General features: G+C 45.5%; 1 protein-coding gene across 2 annotated transcripts in view; it reads right to left on the minus strand.

Moving 5' to 3' along the window:
* Window positions 1-2: 2 nt before the first annotated feature.
* GNG12 (G protein subunit gamma 12) overlaps window positions 3-14,049 on the minus strand; it is a 123,647-nt gene continuing 109,600 nt past the window's right edge. For both annotated transcript variants that reach the window (XM_037024347.2, XM_037024346.2), the window contains exons 3-4: window positions 1,915-2,033; window positions 3-252 (exon numbers count right to left, since the gene is read on the minus strand). In XM_037024347.2, the coding sequence (XP_036880242.1) occupies window positions 127-252; window positions 1,915-2,007 (219 nt within the window). In that variant the 5' untranslated portion in view covers window positions 2,008-2,033 and the 3' untranslated portion in view covers window positions 3-126. The remainder of the gene's footprint in view (window positions 253-1,914; window positions 2,034-14,049) is intronic.

Genomic DNA, 14,049 nt, shown 5'->3' on the forward strand with positions numbered 1-14,049 from the left:
GATTCCAAGATAAGAGCTTTTTAGTTATTAGCAGTGGTTACCAAACAAGCTGAAGGTAAATCTCTTCAAGGAGCTGCTCATAATTTGCTTCGTTGAGAAGAGGCAAGGAACCATTTCACTATTCCTCTATAAGATGATGCAAGTTTTTTTATCCTTGAAAGGGTTTTCTGAAGTTGGTATCCCTATCAGCAACGGGTCACTCCTGGCATGCTCCTCACAGTAGGACATGAGGTCTGCTGACGCCTTTGAAACCTGACATGTAGACAAACCAAAGCAAACAAACAAGAAAGAAAATGCTTTATTTACAAACTTTCAAAGTGTATTTGAATGCTCACTTGTTGTGTGGAAGACTGATGGAGAACAGGCTAACCAGTCTCAAAGTTTATTTGTTAGTTGCAAAGGGATAAAGGTACTTCTAGCTGCAGAAATCTGGCAGTTATAGCCTTCCTTAACCAAACGATCACACTGACCTTGTGTCTCCTGATGTGAGCACACTAGGACATACCACCAGCTAGCTGGCATTCCTGCCAAAGCATTTAACTGGAATCTACTTGCAGCCAAGGTGAGGGCCATTCTGCAAACTGAGTGGCCTGGATTCTTCAAAAATGGGCTTTGTGTTAGGTAATATTATTAAATGATCCTGAATGTTATAATTGTACTGTGGTTATGAAGAAGAATGCCCTTGAATTGAGGAGATAGGTGGTGAAGTATTTAGGGCTAAAGAGCCATGATGTCTGTAAACAAGTTTTGAGTGATTCTAAGAAAAAAAAAGTGTTGTGTGTATGTATGGACAGAAAAAGAGAGAGAGAGAAAATGTGGCAAAAATATTAACAATTGGTGAATCCTGGTAGAGTTATATGGGTATTGTTAGAACTCCTCTGTAGGTTTGAAATTTCTCAACAAGTGTGGGGAGGAGGAGTATGTGAATTAAGGGAAGATTTTATCTTAGTTTCTGTTCAATAAAAAATCGAATGGAATGCATAACAGAGTTTAAGAACTGAATTATGTGCTTGGAGCCCAAACTTTGAGAGTCAAGAGAGTCAAGTTCTAGGAGAACTTCAAGATTTTACTGTTAAAGATTGGGCTGGAGAAATAAAATGGGACAAAACCAGCAAGGGAAGATGCAGTGCCTTCCTCTGACATGAGTTAAAGATGGATAATGCTAAGATATGTGCAGAAAAGTCTGGGTGGGAGATCCCTTGGAATAATCAGATCACTGTCCCCGGGCAAGGAGCACAGGGCTGCTGAGTCCTGTCAAATACTGCATGAGAGGTCTCATATTTTGGAGACAGGCAGCTGTCTCCCAGCCCAGAGGAATTTATCAGGTGACTGTTTCAGTTTCTAAGAAACAGCATTACAACATTCCAGGGCACTCACAGCCTAGTCCACCCTTCGGATTTGGAAGCAGAAAAGATGTCAAGTCAGATGACCTAACAAATGCCTTCTGGTTTCTTCCAGATCTCAACTAAGTCTGGCATTACTTACCTTCGGTGCAGAATGTGGTCATTAAAGTCCCCACACAATTAAAAAGCTGCATTCTCCTAAAAAGGAGCCCCCAATTGTTGACTTATTATGCACGGCTACCGCAGCTGTACTGATACTTCTAGAATACTTAATAAAATTCCAGAGGGTGTTTATAAGGTCCATCTGGAACCTGTCCCCAATGTAGACATCACAGGATTTGACTGTGGTAGGTCCTCAAGAAATCCTGTCACAGTTTTAGGTTTTCTGTCCAGAGAGGCTCATGCCAGTAGAAATGAAAGTTAGGATTCTGAGACTCACAGCTTGCTCTAGGAACATCCTGGTACCAAGCTGCACTAAGTGTGCACTTTCCTTCTCTGAAATGTGTGTGACCCTGCCTTCAGAGAGCAGAACTGACTAGAAAACACATCTAACCTCATCAAGGCTTCCTACCTTTATTCTTTCAATGGAGGCTTCCAGGCGCAGCTGCTGCACAGTCCTCCTCGCATGGGCTATGTTATTGGTGCTTGCTGTTTTGCTTGACATCTTCACTTGTTGTTTCTACCTGAAATCTGAAGGGAATTTTCTTAAAGATGAGTAAGTCACCTTTGAGCTGTTTAAACATTCACAGTGCTTTTTGTTACTTTATGGGAGGAGGATTCATTTTCCAGTCATCATAGCCTTGATGAGGTAGTTACTAAAATGCCCTTTGGTGGCCTAGGTGTCTGCGCTTGTTAGCCATTGGAGCACCTTCATAAATCTTCGGTTTGCAGAAACCCAGTACTAGCAGTTTAATCCGTGCACCCTAACAAACAGCACAAAGTAGCCTTTTTTAGGAATTTCTAAGAGGAAATGCATACACATAAACATTTTGCAGTAGATTAGGGGGCCTCCAGCAAATGTGAGCACGTGCAACAGAGGCCATGTTACATGTGCAGTTTAATATTACTGCTATGGACTTTAATAGAAGGTTTGATTTTATTTCATTTTGGTTCTCTTACCCAACAATTAAACCGATGCAAGTTGTAGCAACAGAAACGGGCAATAGAAGAGAGTACCTCTGGAAAACTTAGCACCTAAAAATGCACCCTTTGTGCGATCAAGATTTGCAATTATTTGGAGAACGTTAGGCAAATAAGGAAGTTTTTATTCAAGAAAAAGTGGGAACCTTTGAGCTGAAAGACTCTCAGTGATAGGTCCACAACAGATGTCAAATGGGACACACTGAGCGGCCTGAAGCCTGACATATTTAATAGGACTTTATCATTCCCTCCTTTGGCCTCATCCTGGTGCAGGGCACTTGCAATCCTGGTCATCATGTGACTCTCCTCTCTGGTGTGAGCCCCTGGATTCCAGACTGCCCTTTCCTTCTCCCTTCCCAGCCACCTGGTGAAAAGCGAGGGAAACATCCTGGGCCTTGAGCCTTAACCCATCTGGTCGTCCAAGTGCAGGAAGGCAGGCTGGGAAAAAGCACAGCTTGGTGCCTCTGCCATATATGGCTAAGTTCTCTGCCGGCATGGTGGTGAGTGGAGGAAAATGCAGAGCTGGCAGGCCTGGCAGCAATGTGGCAATTTTATGACTCATAGGAGCAGGTGGACAGTAGGTAGGCTTCCCCTGTGGTATGCAAGGGCTCAGCAAAGTCTGAGGGCACAGTGGCGCCAACGGCAAATCTAGGCTGACTCACCTGCTGCAGGGGGAGCTGCCACATGAAGCACATCTGCCATAAAAGCTTAGACTGGACAAGACTGCAAAAAACACCAGCAACCCACTGGCTCCACAGTGTCCACCATGTGGGCACCACGGCGTTCACCTGACTTCTGTCTGTCACACTTGGAATGCTCCCAATGGCTAAGTTCCAGGACGTGGGTCAGGCTTGTATTCTCCGAGGCCAGAGGTAACAGTTTTGAATCAAATGCACAAATAAAACTGCTTATAACTGTGTGCTAAACTTTGAAATCCAGCCTAATCAGCAAGCTTCACATTCCTGGGTTTGGACCCTGCCTCTGCCACTTACTAGCTAGGTAAGTACAGGCAGGTTACTTAACCTCTAGGAGCCCAAATGCTCCCATTTGTAATATAAGTATGCTGACGCTTTTGAGGATTCAACTCGCTGATGCACAGGTAGTGTTTGCACTCCATAAATAGCAGCTGCTTTTTATATTTGTCCTCAGGGGACACACCCAACATAATGAATGAGAATTCCCCATGTCTGCCTCTCCCTGGTCAATGAGCCTTGAGGATCTGACAGAACCAGGTCTGGGGGGCTGTGGATATCAGCCCCTCTTTCAGCATGGCCTTCGGTGATTCTGCAGCAGTCTAGTGTCAGGGTAGAGGGGTGTGGTCTGTGACAGCCCACAGAGAGGTCTCCTAGAATAAAGGAGCCCTAGCAGTGGAGGGAACAGGGAGGATCACGTGGCAGGGCCAGATGGCCTTGGGTGACCTCGCTTCTCCACACTTCCTGCCTCGCTGCCTTTTCCTCAGATTCCTCAGTCACCCTGCCTGCCCCACCCAAGGAGAGGCCTAGGGTCTCCTCCCTGTGGAGTCGCTGCACCCAGTGGCCTGGCCCAGCCCCCTTCTGTGCTCCCAGGCAAGTGCTTATTAGCAGTCTTTGCAATGGGACTGAGGCAGTAGGCGACCTCACTTTGACCAGTCTGAAGTGCCTGGATTCACAGTGCTGCTGGTTCCACATTTTGTTCCCCACAGCAGGTCAAACTGGGTTCCCCTGCCAGCTGGCACAGGTTCTGAAGACTGGCCCCCTGCCTTCAGAATGTGAACACGACACCCTTTCAGAGCAGCTTGTGGTTTCTAGGCAGCATCCTAAAGACTTTCTAAATGTTCCCTTTGCATGAGAATAACGCCAAGCATTCTCTTCTCAACCTCCAGGGCATAAAGTTTCCAAGGCCTGAGCAAGTTTTCCTGTAACTGTAGAACAGTTCACACGTATCTGGGTTGGATGGGTCACTGCTCCCACCCATACGGCCATAAGCAAAGTCCATAGTCAGGCTCTCTTCATAAAACACTTGGGTAGTTCTCTCTAAAACTGGCAAAAAACTTTGCATCTAATACATTGGGGACTTTCTTACTTCTTGGCTGTAGTATAGTCATGATTAAAAACAGCTAGCAATTCACAATTCACGCTTGTTAGCCTCTCCCAGCTTTCCCTAATCTGACATCAAGCTCCTTCACCAAGGGCCTTCACCCCTGTCACTCAGCTTCCAGCTCCTTTCCACTGGGGACCCCTCTATCCTCTGCTTCACCTGGAGCCCCAGTCCCCACCTCCTGCTCTGCCAACCTATTTCGCGCTCCCAACTCAGATACAATTTCTCAAAGTTCACTTCCTTCTGCTGGCATATGGAATACCCACTTAGATATGAGTTCATGAATTTAGGAGGCAGGCAATTTTCACAGCTGCAAGGATTAGCACAACTTTCTACTGAATGTTGTGTAGGAATAGCTTTTGCAAGTCAATTAAAGGGGAGCGATTGTGATCAAGTCCAGAAAAAGCTGTACACCAGGGCACTGGGAAAGAATACAATGCCTTATTATAACCTTCTTCCTCTGGAGAAATCAGATCAAGATTATTGTTTCAATTTGAGGAGCCTCTCGGAGGTACTCAAGCTGAGTACGAGAGGGCCACTGCACTCTGAGCTGCTGAACTGCGAGAGGGCCACTGCTGCGTGACTTGAGCGGTGGCAGGTGTCTCTAGGACCCGGAGGTCTAGCTGAGGACTTCCACCTGACTTGCAGCTGCTCTGCAGCTCAACAGCTGGGCTAGGGCAGAACGTGCCTGAGAGGCTGGTACACAAACATCTCTGTGCCTTCAGAGGGTTTTCCTTCAATGGCAAAGATGTCTAGCTATTTGTGCTACTATGTGGATAAAATCTTGCTTTATTCTTACTCCAAGAATAGCTTCCAAGGCAAACACCACCTGATACTTGTGTGGAACCTTGAGCGGGCACGTGTTGCCTTCATACTGATTGGGACGTGAAGCATCACTATAACCCTGAAGGGCATCTTGCTATTCCTTCCCTGTTTACAGATGAGGCAGCTGAAGTTCGGAAGACTTGCCCCAGTTTAACCCACCTCCTAAGCCTCAATTCAGCTTGTGAACCTTTTCACCCCAGAAGCCATGCTTCCCACTGTACCAAGGCAGGGGTGCAATTCCAATTAAGTTGATTCACAAACATAGGGAATCACCAAACAGTCCACAGTATGGTTCTGATTAAACTGGCTAACAAGGGTGACCTTGACACTATGTGACCCGGAGTTGTAGGCTTGCTGATTGCTTCGAGTTTGTGCAACAACCCTCTGGTGCAGAATGCATCTGTTTTTCTGTCTGGTGCCCTGGAGAACAGGCTTCCCACTCATATTCATAAGGTAAGCAAGCTACTAGCAGGCAAGGACTGAGGTTAGCACCAGGAGATGCATCAAGGAGATGCCGAGCCACCAATGTACCATCCAACCCAGAAGGGCCAAAGCCTTTGCATGCCTGTGCAGACCCCCAGTTTGACAAAATTCTGCTTATTTTTTCTGTAACCCTTGTTTTCATTTTTTTACATGTGGCTAACAGATTTGAATAAACATGCACAGTAGTTAGCTATTCAAATAATCTGCATTGCTTTTAATGTTGTTCATTTGAATTCTCAGGGTTCCAAGAAATTATTAGGAACAAGATGTCTCATTAGGGAAATATGGGCATTTTTATCTTTGTCTAGATGGACTGAAGCAGGGAGGGTGAATGTGTTGCAGATCATACACCGGGAAGCCCCAAGAAATGAATCACAAGTCCTCATGGCCTGGCCAGTAACTGAATCACTGGAGGGAAGCCAACGTTCCTGAGCAAATATACCCCTTGTGGATAAAAGAGCAGGTTTTAAAAAAAAAGGCTTCCACTTCCCTTCAGATCTTGCCTTAAACTATCAGTGTCTTATTCTGGCTCTTTGCCCTTCATCTGTTAAAGGGGGGCAGCAATACCTGTCTCAGAACACTGCTCGGAAGATAAACAGGAGCACCTGTCAGAAAAGACCCTGTGCATGCAAATATTGAATACTGGGCTCAGTAACAAGATGAAAACCATGTGTTTGGTTGGAAAGAAGAGAAAAATTCAGACAGCAAAAGAAGAATTTCAAGGTATTATGATAAGGTAACAACATCTTTGCAACATAGCCTTAGAGGAAATGCAGTCGGTGTGGGGTCAGACTCTTAAGTTTTTCTATTCTCATGAACATTTACTATTTTACTATTTTAAATCAGAGTCTGCAGGCTGAATCCAGACTGCAGATGGGTTTGTCTGGGCTCCACACAGGCTTACTTTGTAAGTGTGTGTGTTACCTTTAAATTGATAGTTGACATTTGAAAACTGGAGGTTTCACCTTAAAAGAAAGATTTCTTGAAAAATCAGAAAATCTTACAAAACTGGGCTGTATCTGTGTAGTAGCTGTTCCTTCAACATTTGCTGGCACAGCTGCCAGGCCCGCTGTTGGAACTTGTGACACAGCCTTTATGCCTTGGATATTTAGTTCCAGGGTCTGGGCCAGGGGACCTGAGCTCTCTATTGCCCTTGCCACTTCCTAGCTCTAGGACCCTAGGCAGGACTCATAAGCTATCTAAGCCTCAATTTTCTCATGGGAAAAAATGGGGATAATAATACTTTCTGTCCCAAAGGACTGTTAAGAGCATCAGATAAAACAGGCATATGAATCTCATACAGAGAATACTTCTGCTGAGCCGTAGGTACCAGCATCCTCTGAGCACAGCCTGCCGGCAGAGCTCTGAGCCCCCTGGGCATGTGCACTACTCTTCTCCTGCCCTGTGCCTTGCTGAACTGCAGAGATGGCAGGTGAAAATCTACATCTCCTAGTGTTATCAGCCGAACTGCGTCCCCGTAAATTTATATGTTGAAGTTCCCAGTCAGAATGTACTGAATTTGGAGACGGAGTCTTTAAAGAGTTGGTTAGTTCAAAGGAGGTTGTTCGGGTGGCCCTAATCCAAGGACTGGTCTGCTCCTAAGAAGAGGCAATTTGAACATAGACAGGTATGGAGGGAAGGCTATGTGAAGACACAGGGAGAAGACAGCCGCCTACAGCCAAAGCGAGAGGCCTCAGAAGAAGCCAATCCTGCCCACACCTTGGCCTCCAGACTTGTGAAAAAACAAATCTGTTGTGTAAGCCGCGCAGGCTGGGGTACTCTGTATGGCTGCTGGGGCAACTAGGATGCCCAGGTTCTCCACAGCCAGGGCTCCAACGGTGTGGCTCCATGGATGGGATGTATGCAGGAGAGAACTGGACAGAGGAAGTGAGAAGCCAGTTTCAGGCCGCTTGGCTTGTCTCTGCTGGCAAGCAGAGTAGCGGGCAAGCCACTCTTCGTGGAGGGGGTGGTGCCCCAGTGTCCGTTCACTAGCACCATGGTGCTAAGAAGCTGCGTGGCGGCAGTGGCCTCCTGATTCTCCACTTTCCCCAGGGGCCCATTCTGTGTTGAGGTCTGGAAGGCAGTCCTAGTCTGGAAGCTGAGAGCCTGCTCCTCCAGCCACATGCGCTTGATCCCCTGTATGAAAGCCCATCCTGCTAACGTCGCCAAGACTGCTGTATGTCTGCTGTAACCGAACCCTGGCTAATACACAGTTGTTGATCTGTTGTCTGGTAATCTGTAAATATCTGTAATTTGTAAAAATCTGATTCAGTAAGTCTGTGGCAAGGCCCAAACTTACAAAGATTAGCTCTGATGTCTATTATTATTATGCCATCATGGCTGAATGAACCAAACTCCAAACTCCAAACTTGAAAAGAGGGAGAGGCAAGACATAAAATTCTCTCCTTCCTAACCACAGCTCACAGGCCCGGAGGCCAAAGGTGGCTGCACCTGTGACCACCTGCATGTCCTGGCTGCTCCCATCCACTTCCGAGAGCTCAGGGCAAAGAGAACAAGTTGTTGGCCTTACAGGGAGGAAATGAGAGGGAGGGACAAGGAAGGGCTGCATGGAGTGGTTGACAGTATGGCTTAGGATGGGGTAGAGAGTGATTGGAGCTCTAAGAGAAGTTCACCAAGGCTCAGAAACTGCAGAATGAAAACAAGCAAGAACAGCTTTCTCTCAAGGCATTCAAGTCCCTGAATAATAATGATGATGATGATGTTGTTATTATAGGGATAAAATTTAGCAATTGCCACCATTTACTGAATACTTAGTATGTGCCAGGTAAGAAAACTCCATGAAGCACATCATTTAATTCTCTTAGAGACAAATTCTTTAGTAATTTCTATTTTCATGAAGCAGGAGAGGTAAAAACAAAAAGGTTTGCTGCAGATTACACTGATTTATGTAGCAGAGCTGGGACTCAGGGCCACCTGACTCTCAAAGTCATCCTCTTTATCACCACTCTATACTGCCTGCCTGAACATCAAGGCCACAGGGAAGAAAGCAGGGCCAAGTGTCAGCCAGAAGACTGGACAAAAGCAGACATGCCTCTGTTTATGGCCTGTTGCTGATTCACATAGGGGGGCTCCACAGCAAGGATGGTAGGAAGTGTGGAGGTAAGTGGCCTTGGGAGAAGATCTAAGTGAAGGAGAACTGGTTGCTCTTATTTAAAAGAAGGACTGCCCCAGATTCCAGGTGAAGCTACTGCCCAAGACACAGGAGAGAAGCAGGCAGGGAGCCACAAGGTGAGCCAGCCCTGGGGAGCATATCTAGAGGAGGGTGCCGCAGAGCCGGAACAGCAGGTTCCTAACTTCTCTGTGTATCTAGAACACCAGTGGCACTTGTTAAAAAAATCTGATTCAGTAAGTCTGTGGCAGGGCCCAAGAATCTGAATTTAAGCAGTTCCTAGGTGATGCCAATATAGGTCCTCCTAAGAAACACCGATAATGATTATCAGAGTCTCTGCCACTTGGTTCTACCCATGTTTATTTCTGTCTGGGAGTTAAAACATGTCAAAAGAATGTCACTTCCTATCTGTGCTCAACTTTTCAAAGCTCTGCACAAGTGCTGGAAAATTCTAACTCCTTTTAATGACCTTAACCTACAGGACGAAGCCTCCTTCAGTTGGAAATAGCTCTTATCATTTAAAATACTTCTTTGGTACAAAAATATAAATATGTTTCTTAATAGCCACTTCCTCCTGGAAAGTGTCTCTTTCCAAGATAGTGATGCTAGCCTATCCTCTTTTTCCCTAATGGTCTTCCTTTCTGTATTTCTTGCTGCTTAGGACTGTTTTCTCAGACGCTCAGTCCGGGAAGACCTGGGGTAGCAGAGTGAACAAGGGATGTTTGCAGCTGGACAAATTCCAATTCTGGCTTGTCACTTACTTCCCCAAGTTGCTTCAATTCTCTGACCTTCAGTTCTCTCATTTGTAAAATGAGAAGGCATAATAATAGTATCTACCTCATAGAGTCGTCACTAGGAGGAAATGAAAGAATGTATGTAAATTACTCAGCACCTGCCTGACCCACACTGGTCCTCAGAGCAGACAATATTTGACCATTATGACTTCAGCTATAACAACACACTTTGTATGCAGTCCCGACCCTTCAATTTCAATGACTAAATGAAAGCCTGTTTAAACTTATACTCAAATGGTGCACAGTGGCTTCAAACACAATCCATGAAAACCCAAGGAGATATTGCTGCCTGCCCCCAACTTTCCTGATGTCCCTTTCTCAGTAGTGACACCATCATTGTCCTGGGCACTGAGGTATCCTTTGCTTCAGTGCTCCTTCTAATTCCTTAGATCAAGTGCTGTCCAACAGAAATGTGAACCACATACAGGAATTTAAATTTATCTAGTAGCCACATGAAAAAAAAAGTGAAATTAATTTTTATTTTCTTAGCCTAATATGACTAAAACTGAAATGCAATCAATGTAAAAAAAAACTGAGATGTTTTTTAAAAGAATTATTAAATGTGCATTTTATACTCACAGCACATCTTAATTTGGACTAACCATATGTTCAGTGTTCAGCAGTCACCGTGGCTGCCTTACTGGACAGTGTAACCATAGATCCTGGCCAACTTTGACAACCCCCTCCCCCCATCTTTATTCTTCTCCATTCTCCCAGCTTCTGTTGTACCTCAGTCCTGACTCCCAGCCCCTCACGTTAGGACTACAGGCCTCAGCCTTGCAACAGGACTTACGTCCTGTATGTTTCTCCAATCTCATCTATCCTGATGCCTATATACTCAGATACAGTACCACTTTCAGCTTATCTCCCTCCATCTCAAAAAAGGATTCCCCAGTACCTCCAGGAAAAGTCCAAAAGGCTCAGCTTTGCAATCCAGAACTTAATATTTCTGCCACCATAATACAAATCTGAACAATAAAAGTAGCTTGTTCCCACAGAATTGAATCTATGTCAGACATCAGGCTGCACGTCAATCACTGTCAATACACTGTCTTACTGAATCCTCACAATGACCCTGTGCAGTAGGTTCTATTTTCATCTTCTTTTCACACATGAAGAAACTGAGCCCCAGAGAAAGTAGGTATGTGCTTGGGTGAACGTGGGCCCACGTGGTCCAATTCCAGAGGCCCCCCCAAAACCTCTATTGCCTTACTGCTGTAGTACCAGGGGGCCGTCACCCTCTTCGCTGGCTCTGTGGGCTGTGTTTACTCCCACCTGCAAGTCTGCACCCACGTTCTCTCCTGCTTCTCTTGGCCTATTTACATTCTCTCTTATACTTTTAGGCCCTAGTAGTAGTAGTAGGCCCTAACTACTTTTGCTTGCAGTGACTCATTCCCTTTATGAATTCCTGCTACATGCTTACAGCTCAAGGATTCAGGGACCTCTTTTAGGGCTGGCCCATGCATGAGAAGGGCAGGCAGGGAGAGGTGTGCATGAATCCCCTGAAATTGTATGCAAAATTTGGTGTATGTGCCTGTGTTTATTCTTTCTGACGTGAGGATTTATAGCAATCATCAAGCTCCCAAAGGGGCCCATAACGTCCTTCATTTCAGTGCATAACTGTGTTATTTATGCTTATGGCCATGTAGTGGACTTTGTATGTGTGAATACTGTCTTCCAACTGTGGGAAGTTCAGCTCAGTAACAACAGTGTAGCAGTTACACTTATTCATTATTACTGTATGCCAGGTATGATATCTAGCACTGTCTAGAAACATTAGTTCATTTAAGTTCGTTTAATATTATCTGCAACCATACAGGTTGGATGTATCATTATCTATTGAGACTCATGCTCAGAAAGGTTAAGTTTTGCCCAAGATCAGATAGCAAGTGGTAGAAACAGAATTTGAACCCATATCTCTCCTACTTTGAAGCCACGCCCTTAATCAGACAGGTTATCCCACACCATCTTCTCTCTTGTATTGACTAACGCAGAGAATGGAGGCTCAATAAATGGTTGGGTTAGCTTAAGACACGCAATGTAGCAACCAACACATCAGCCAGCATGAGCCTATCACCCTGAGGTGTTTATGTGTCCAGTGTTTGTTTTCTTGGAAACAGGATACACCCTGCTGGTCCTTCCCACAAGCATCCCCACAAAATACTGAGTGTTCCAAGCCAAAGGTTACCCACCTGCCTGGTTGCCTTCAGAGCTCTGGGAAGACTGGGTGTACTCCCTGGGACTCCCTGGCACTTGGTCAGGGCCCACTGCTGGTGCTGCAAGCACTCACCTCCCGTATGGGCTCACTGCTTGCGTGGCACCCAGATTTGGAGGGCAGTACTGCTCTGCACCCCTACACTGTGCCCCAAACTAGTTTTCAGCCAGTGAAGGGGGGCCCTGGGGAGTATCTCTCTGATGCTGGCCTGCAGATGTGCAGGACCCAGCTGCTTCTGGGGTAGCCAGGCCAGGATCCAGCCACATAGAGGCGTGCGTTAACAGACAACACAGAGAAGCACCTTTACAAAGAAGTTTTACTGTCCTCCTGGCAAAGCAAGACTGGCTGAGAAATGGTCTGCTCATGTCCACATGGCTAGCTTAGGATAGCTAGATGTCTCATTTGTTTATCCATAAGTGAAAGAATAAAAAAATGGATGAACTTATTTAATATTGAAAACAAAAGCTAACATTTACAAAGTGCCTTTTCCATGCCAGGCACTGTGATAAAGGCTTCATGTAAAGTTTCTATTCTTTACAACATCCCTGAAAAAGAAATTACAATTATTTCATAACAAGTTTTTAAATTTTAAAAGAATATATGTGTATAGTAAAGATTTTAAATAGTCCCAAAGGGTATATGACAAAAATGAACTGTCCTTCTACTCTATACTTCTTGAGAGGATCACTGTTACCAGTTTCTCGTTTCCTTCTGAAGACGTCCCATGCATATACAAACAATTATTGTCTATCTGTCTTTAAAAATGCAAATGGGAGCATGTTATATGCATGGCTCTGTACCTTGCTTTTTATTTAGCTAACATTCTATTCTGGAGATCATGATGAACTTGGTGTTATTTAACTCATTCTCCAAATGAGGAAACCAAAAACTCTCTGGATTACCTAGCGAGTAAGTGCCAGGGCTGAAATGCACCCTGGCGCTCCAGCCATGACTGCACATGCAGGCTGGGGCTAGAGAGAGGAAGTGGGAATGATCAGAGAGGCAGAAGACACGATTCCTGCTGAAAAGAGCTCATGGCTTTTGGGGGCAAATGATATTCTAGGAAGTGAGAGAATGAGTTTCAGCAACATAAGAACATTTCCAAGATCCAGTTCCACTGTTGCCCGAGTTGTGAAGCGTTTGTGATGAGAAGGATGTGGAGAGCGGGAGTGACTCCAGAGGGAAGCCCCCCAGAGCAGAGCTCCTCCAGACTCCACGCCAGCAGGCCACAACATTAACATCACTGGCAGCCTCTAAGAAAAGCAAATTCTCATCCCCTGCCTCCAGACCTCATGAATCACAAACTCTGGAGGTGGGGCCCCCAGCAATCTGTAGTTTAACAAGCTCTCAGGTGGTTGGGATGCCCCAAAGCTTAAGAACCACTGTGCTAGAAGGAGGGGGGTTCTGACTTAGGACTTTTAAACAGGAGAATCTAGCTGTTAAATAAATTAACAATGAGTCTACTTAAACCATATTTGATCTACATTCCTGGCATTATCATAGGATAAACTAGAGTGGGGACAGAATGCACAGACCATTCATCTTGAGGAAGTTATTCCTGGCAGAGAACACAGGACCCATCTGTCCAGCAGAGGAGGCAGACATTCCAAATGCCCTGGTTTAAGGCTTCACCTCTTACTTGTGGCAATATGTCTATGGCCCTTTGCATATCCACACCCGGAAAACGTGTACCTTCCTTTCCATCTATGTGACCAACTGGGAGTCCTCCTCATCTGCCTTCCTGAAGGACCTGCCTTGGACCCCCTACCATCTCCCCGAGCTGAGCAGGACTGGAGGGTGTCTGCAAGGGGATTCTTTACCCAGGATGTTGTCCACAACATAGCTACTCCCCCTTCATTCCTGGTGGGCCGACAAAACAGAAGAATGTATATTTAGGATTCCGGTAGGAAACACCTAATATCTGATGCACTTGGTGCAGAGGGCATGCTCTGTAATACTGTTCAGCAGATGGGAGTTTGTGCACTTGCCCAGAGAGCACTCAAGTCAGCCAGCCAGTACCTAAGGGTAGAGCTGGCAGTGAGG

The sequence above is a fragment of the Manis javanica genome, chromosome 4 (genome assembly GCF_040802235.1).
Source record: "Manis javanica isolate MJ-LG chromosome 4, MJ_LKY, whole genome shotgun sequence".
Taxonomy (NCBI): domain Eukaryota; kingdom Metazoa; phylum Chordata; class Mammalia; order Pholidota; family Manidae; genus Manis; species Manis javanica.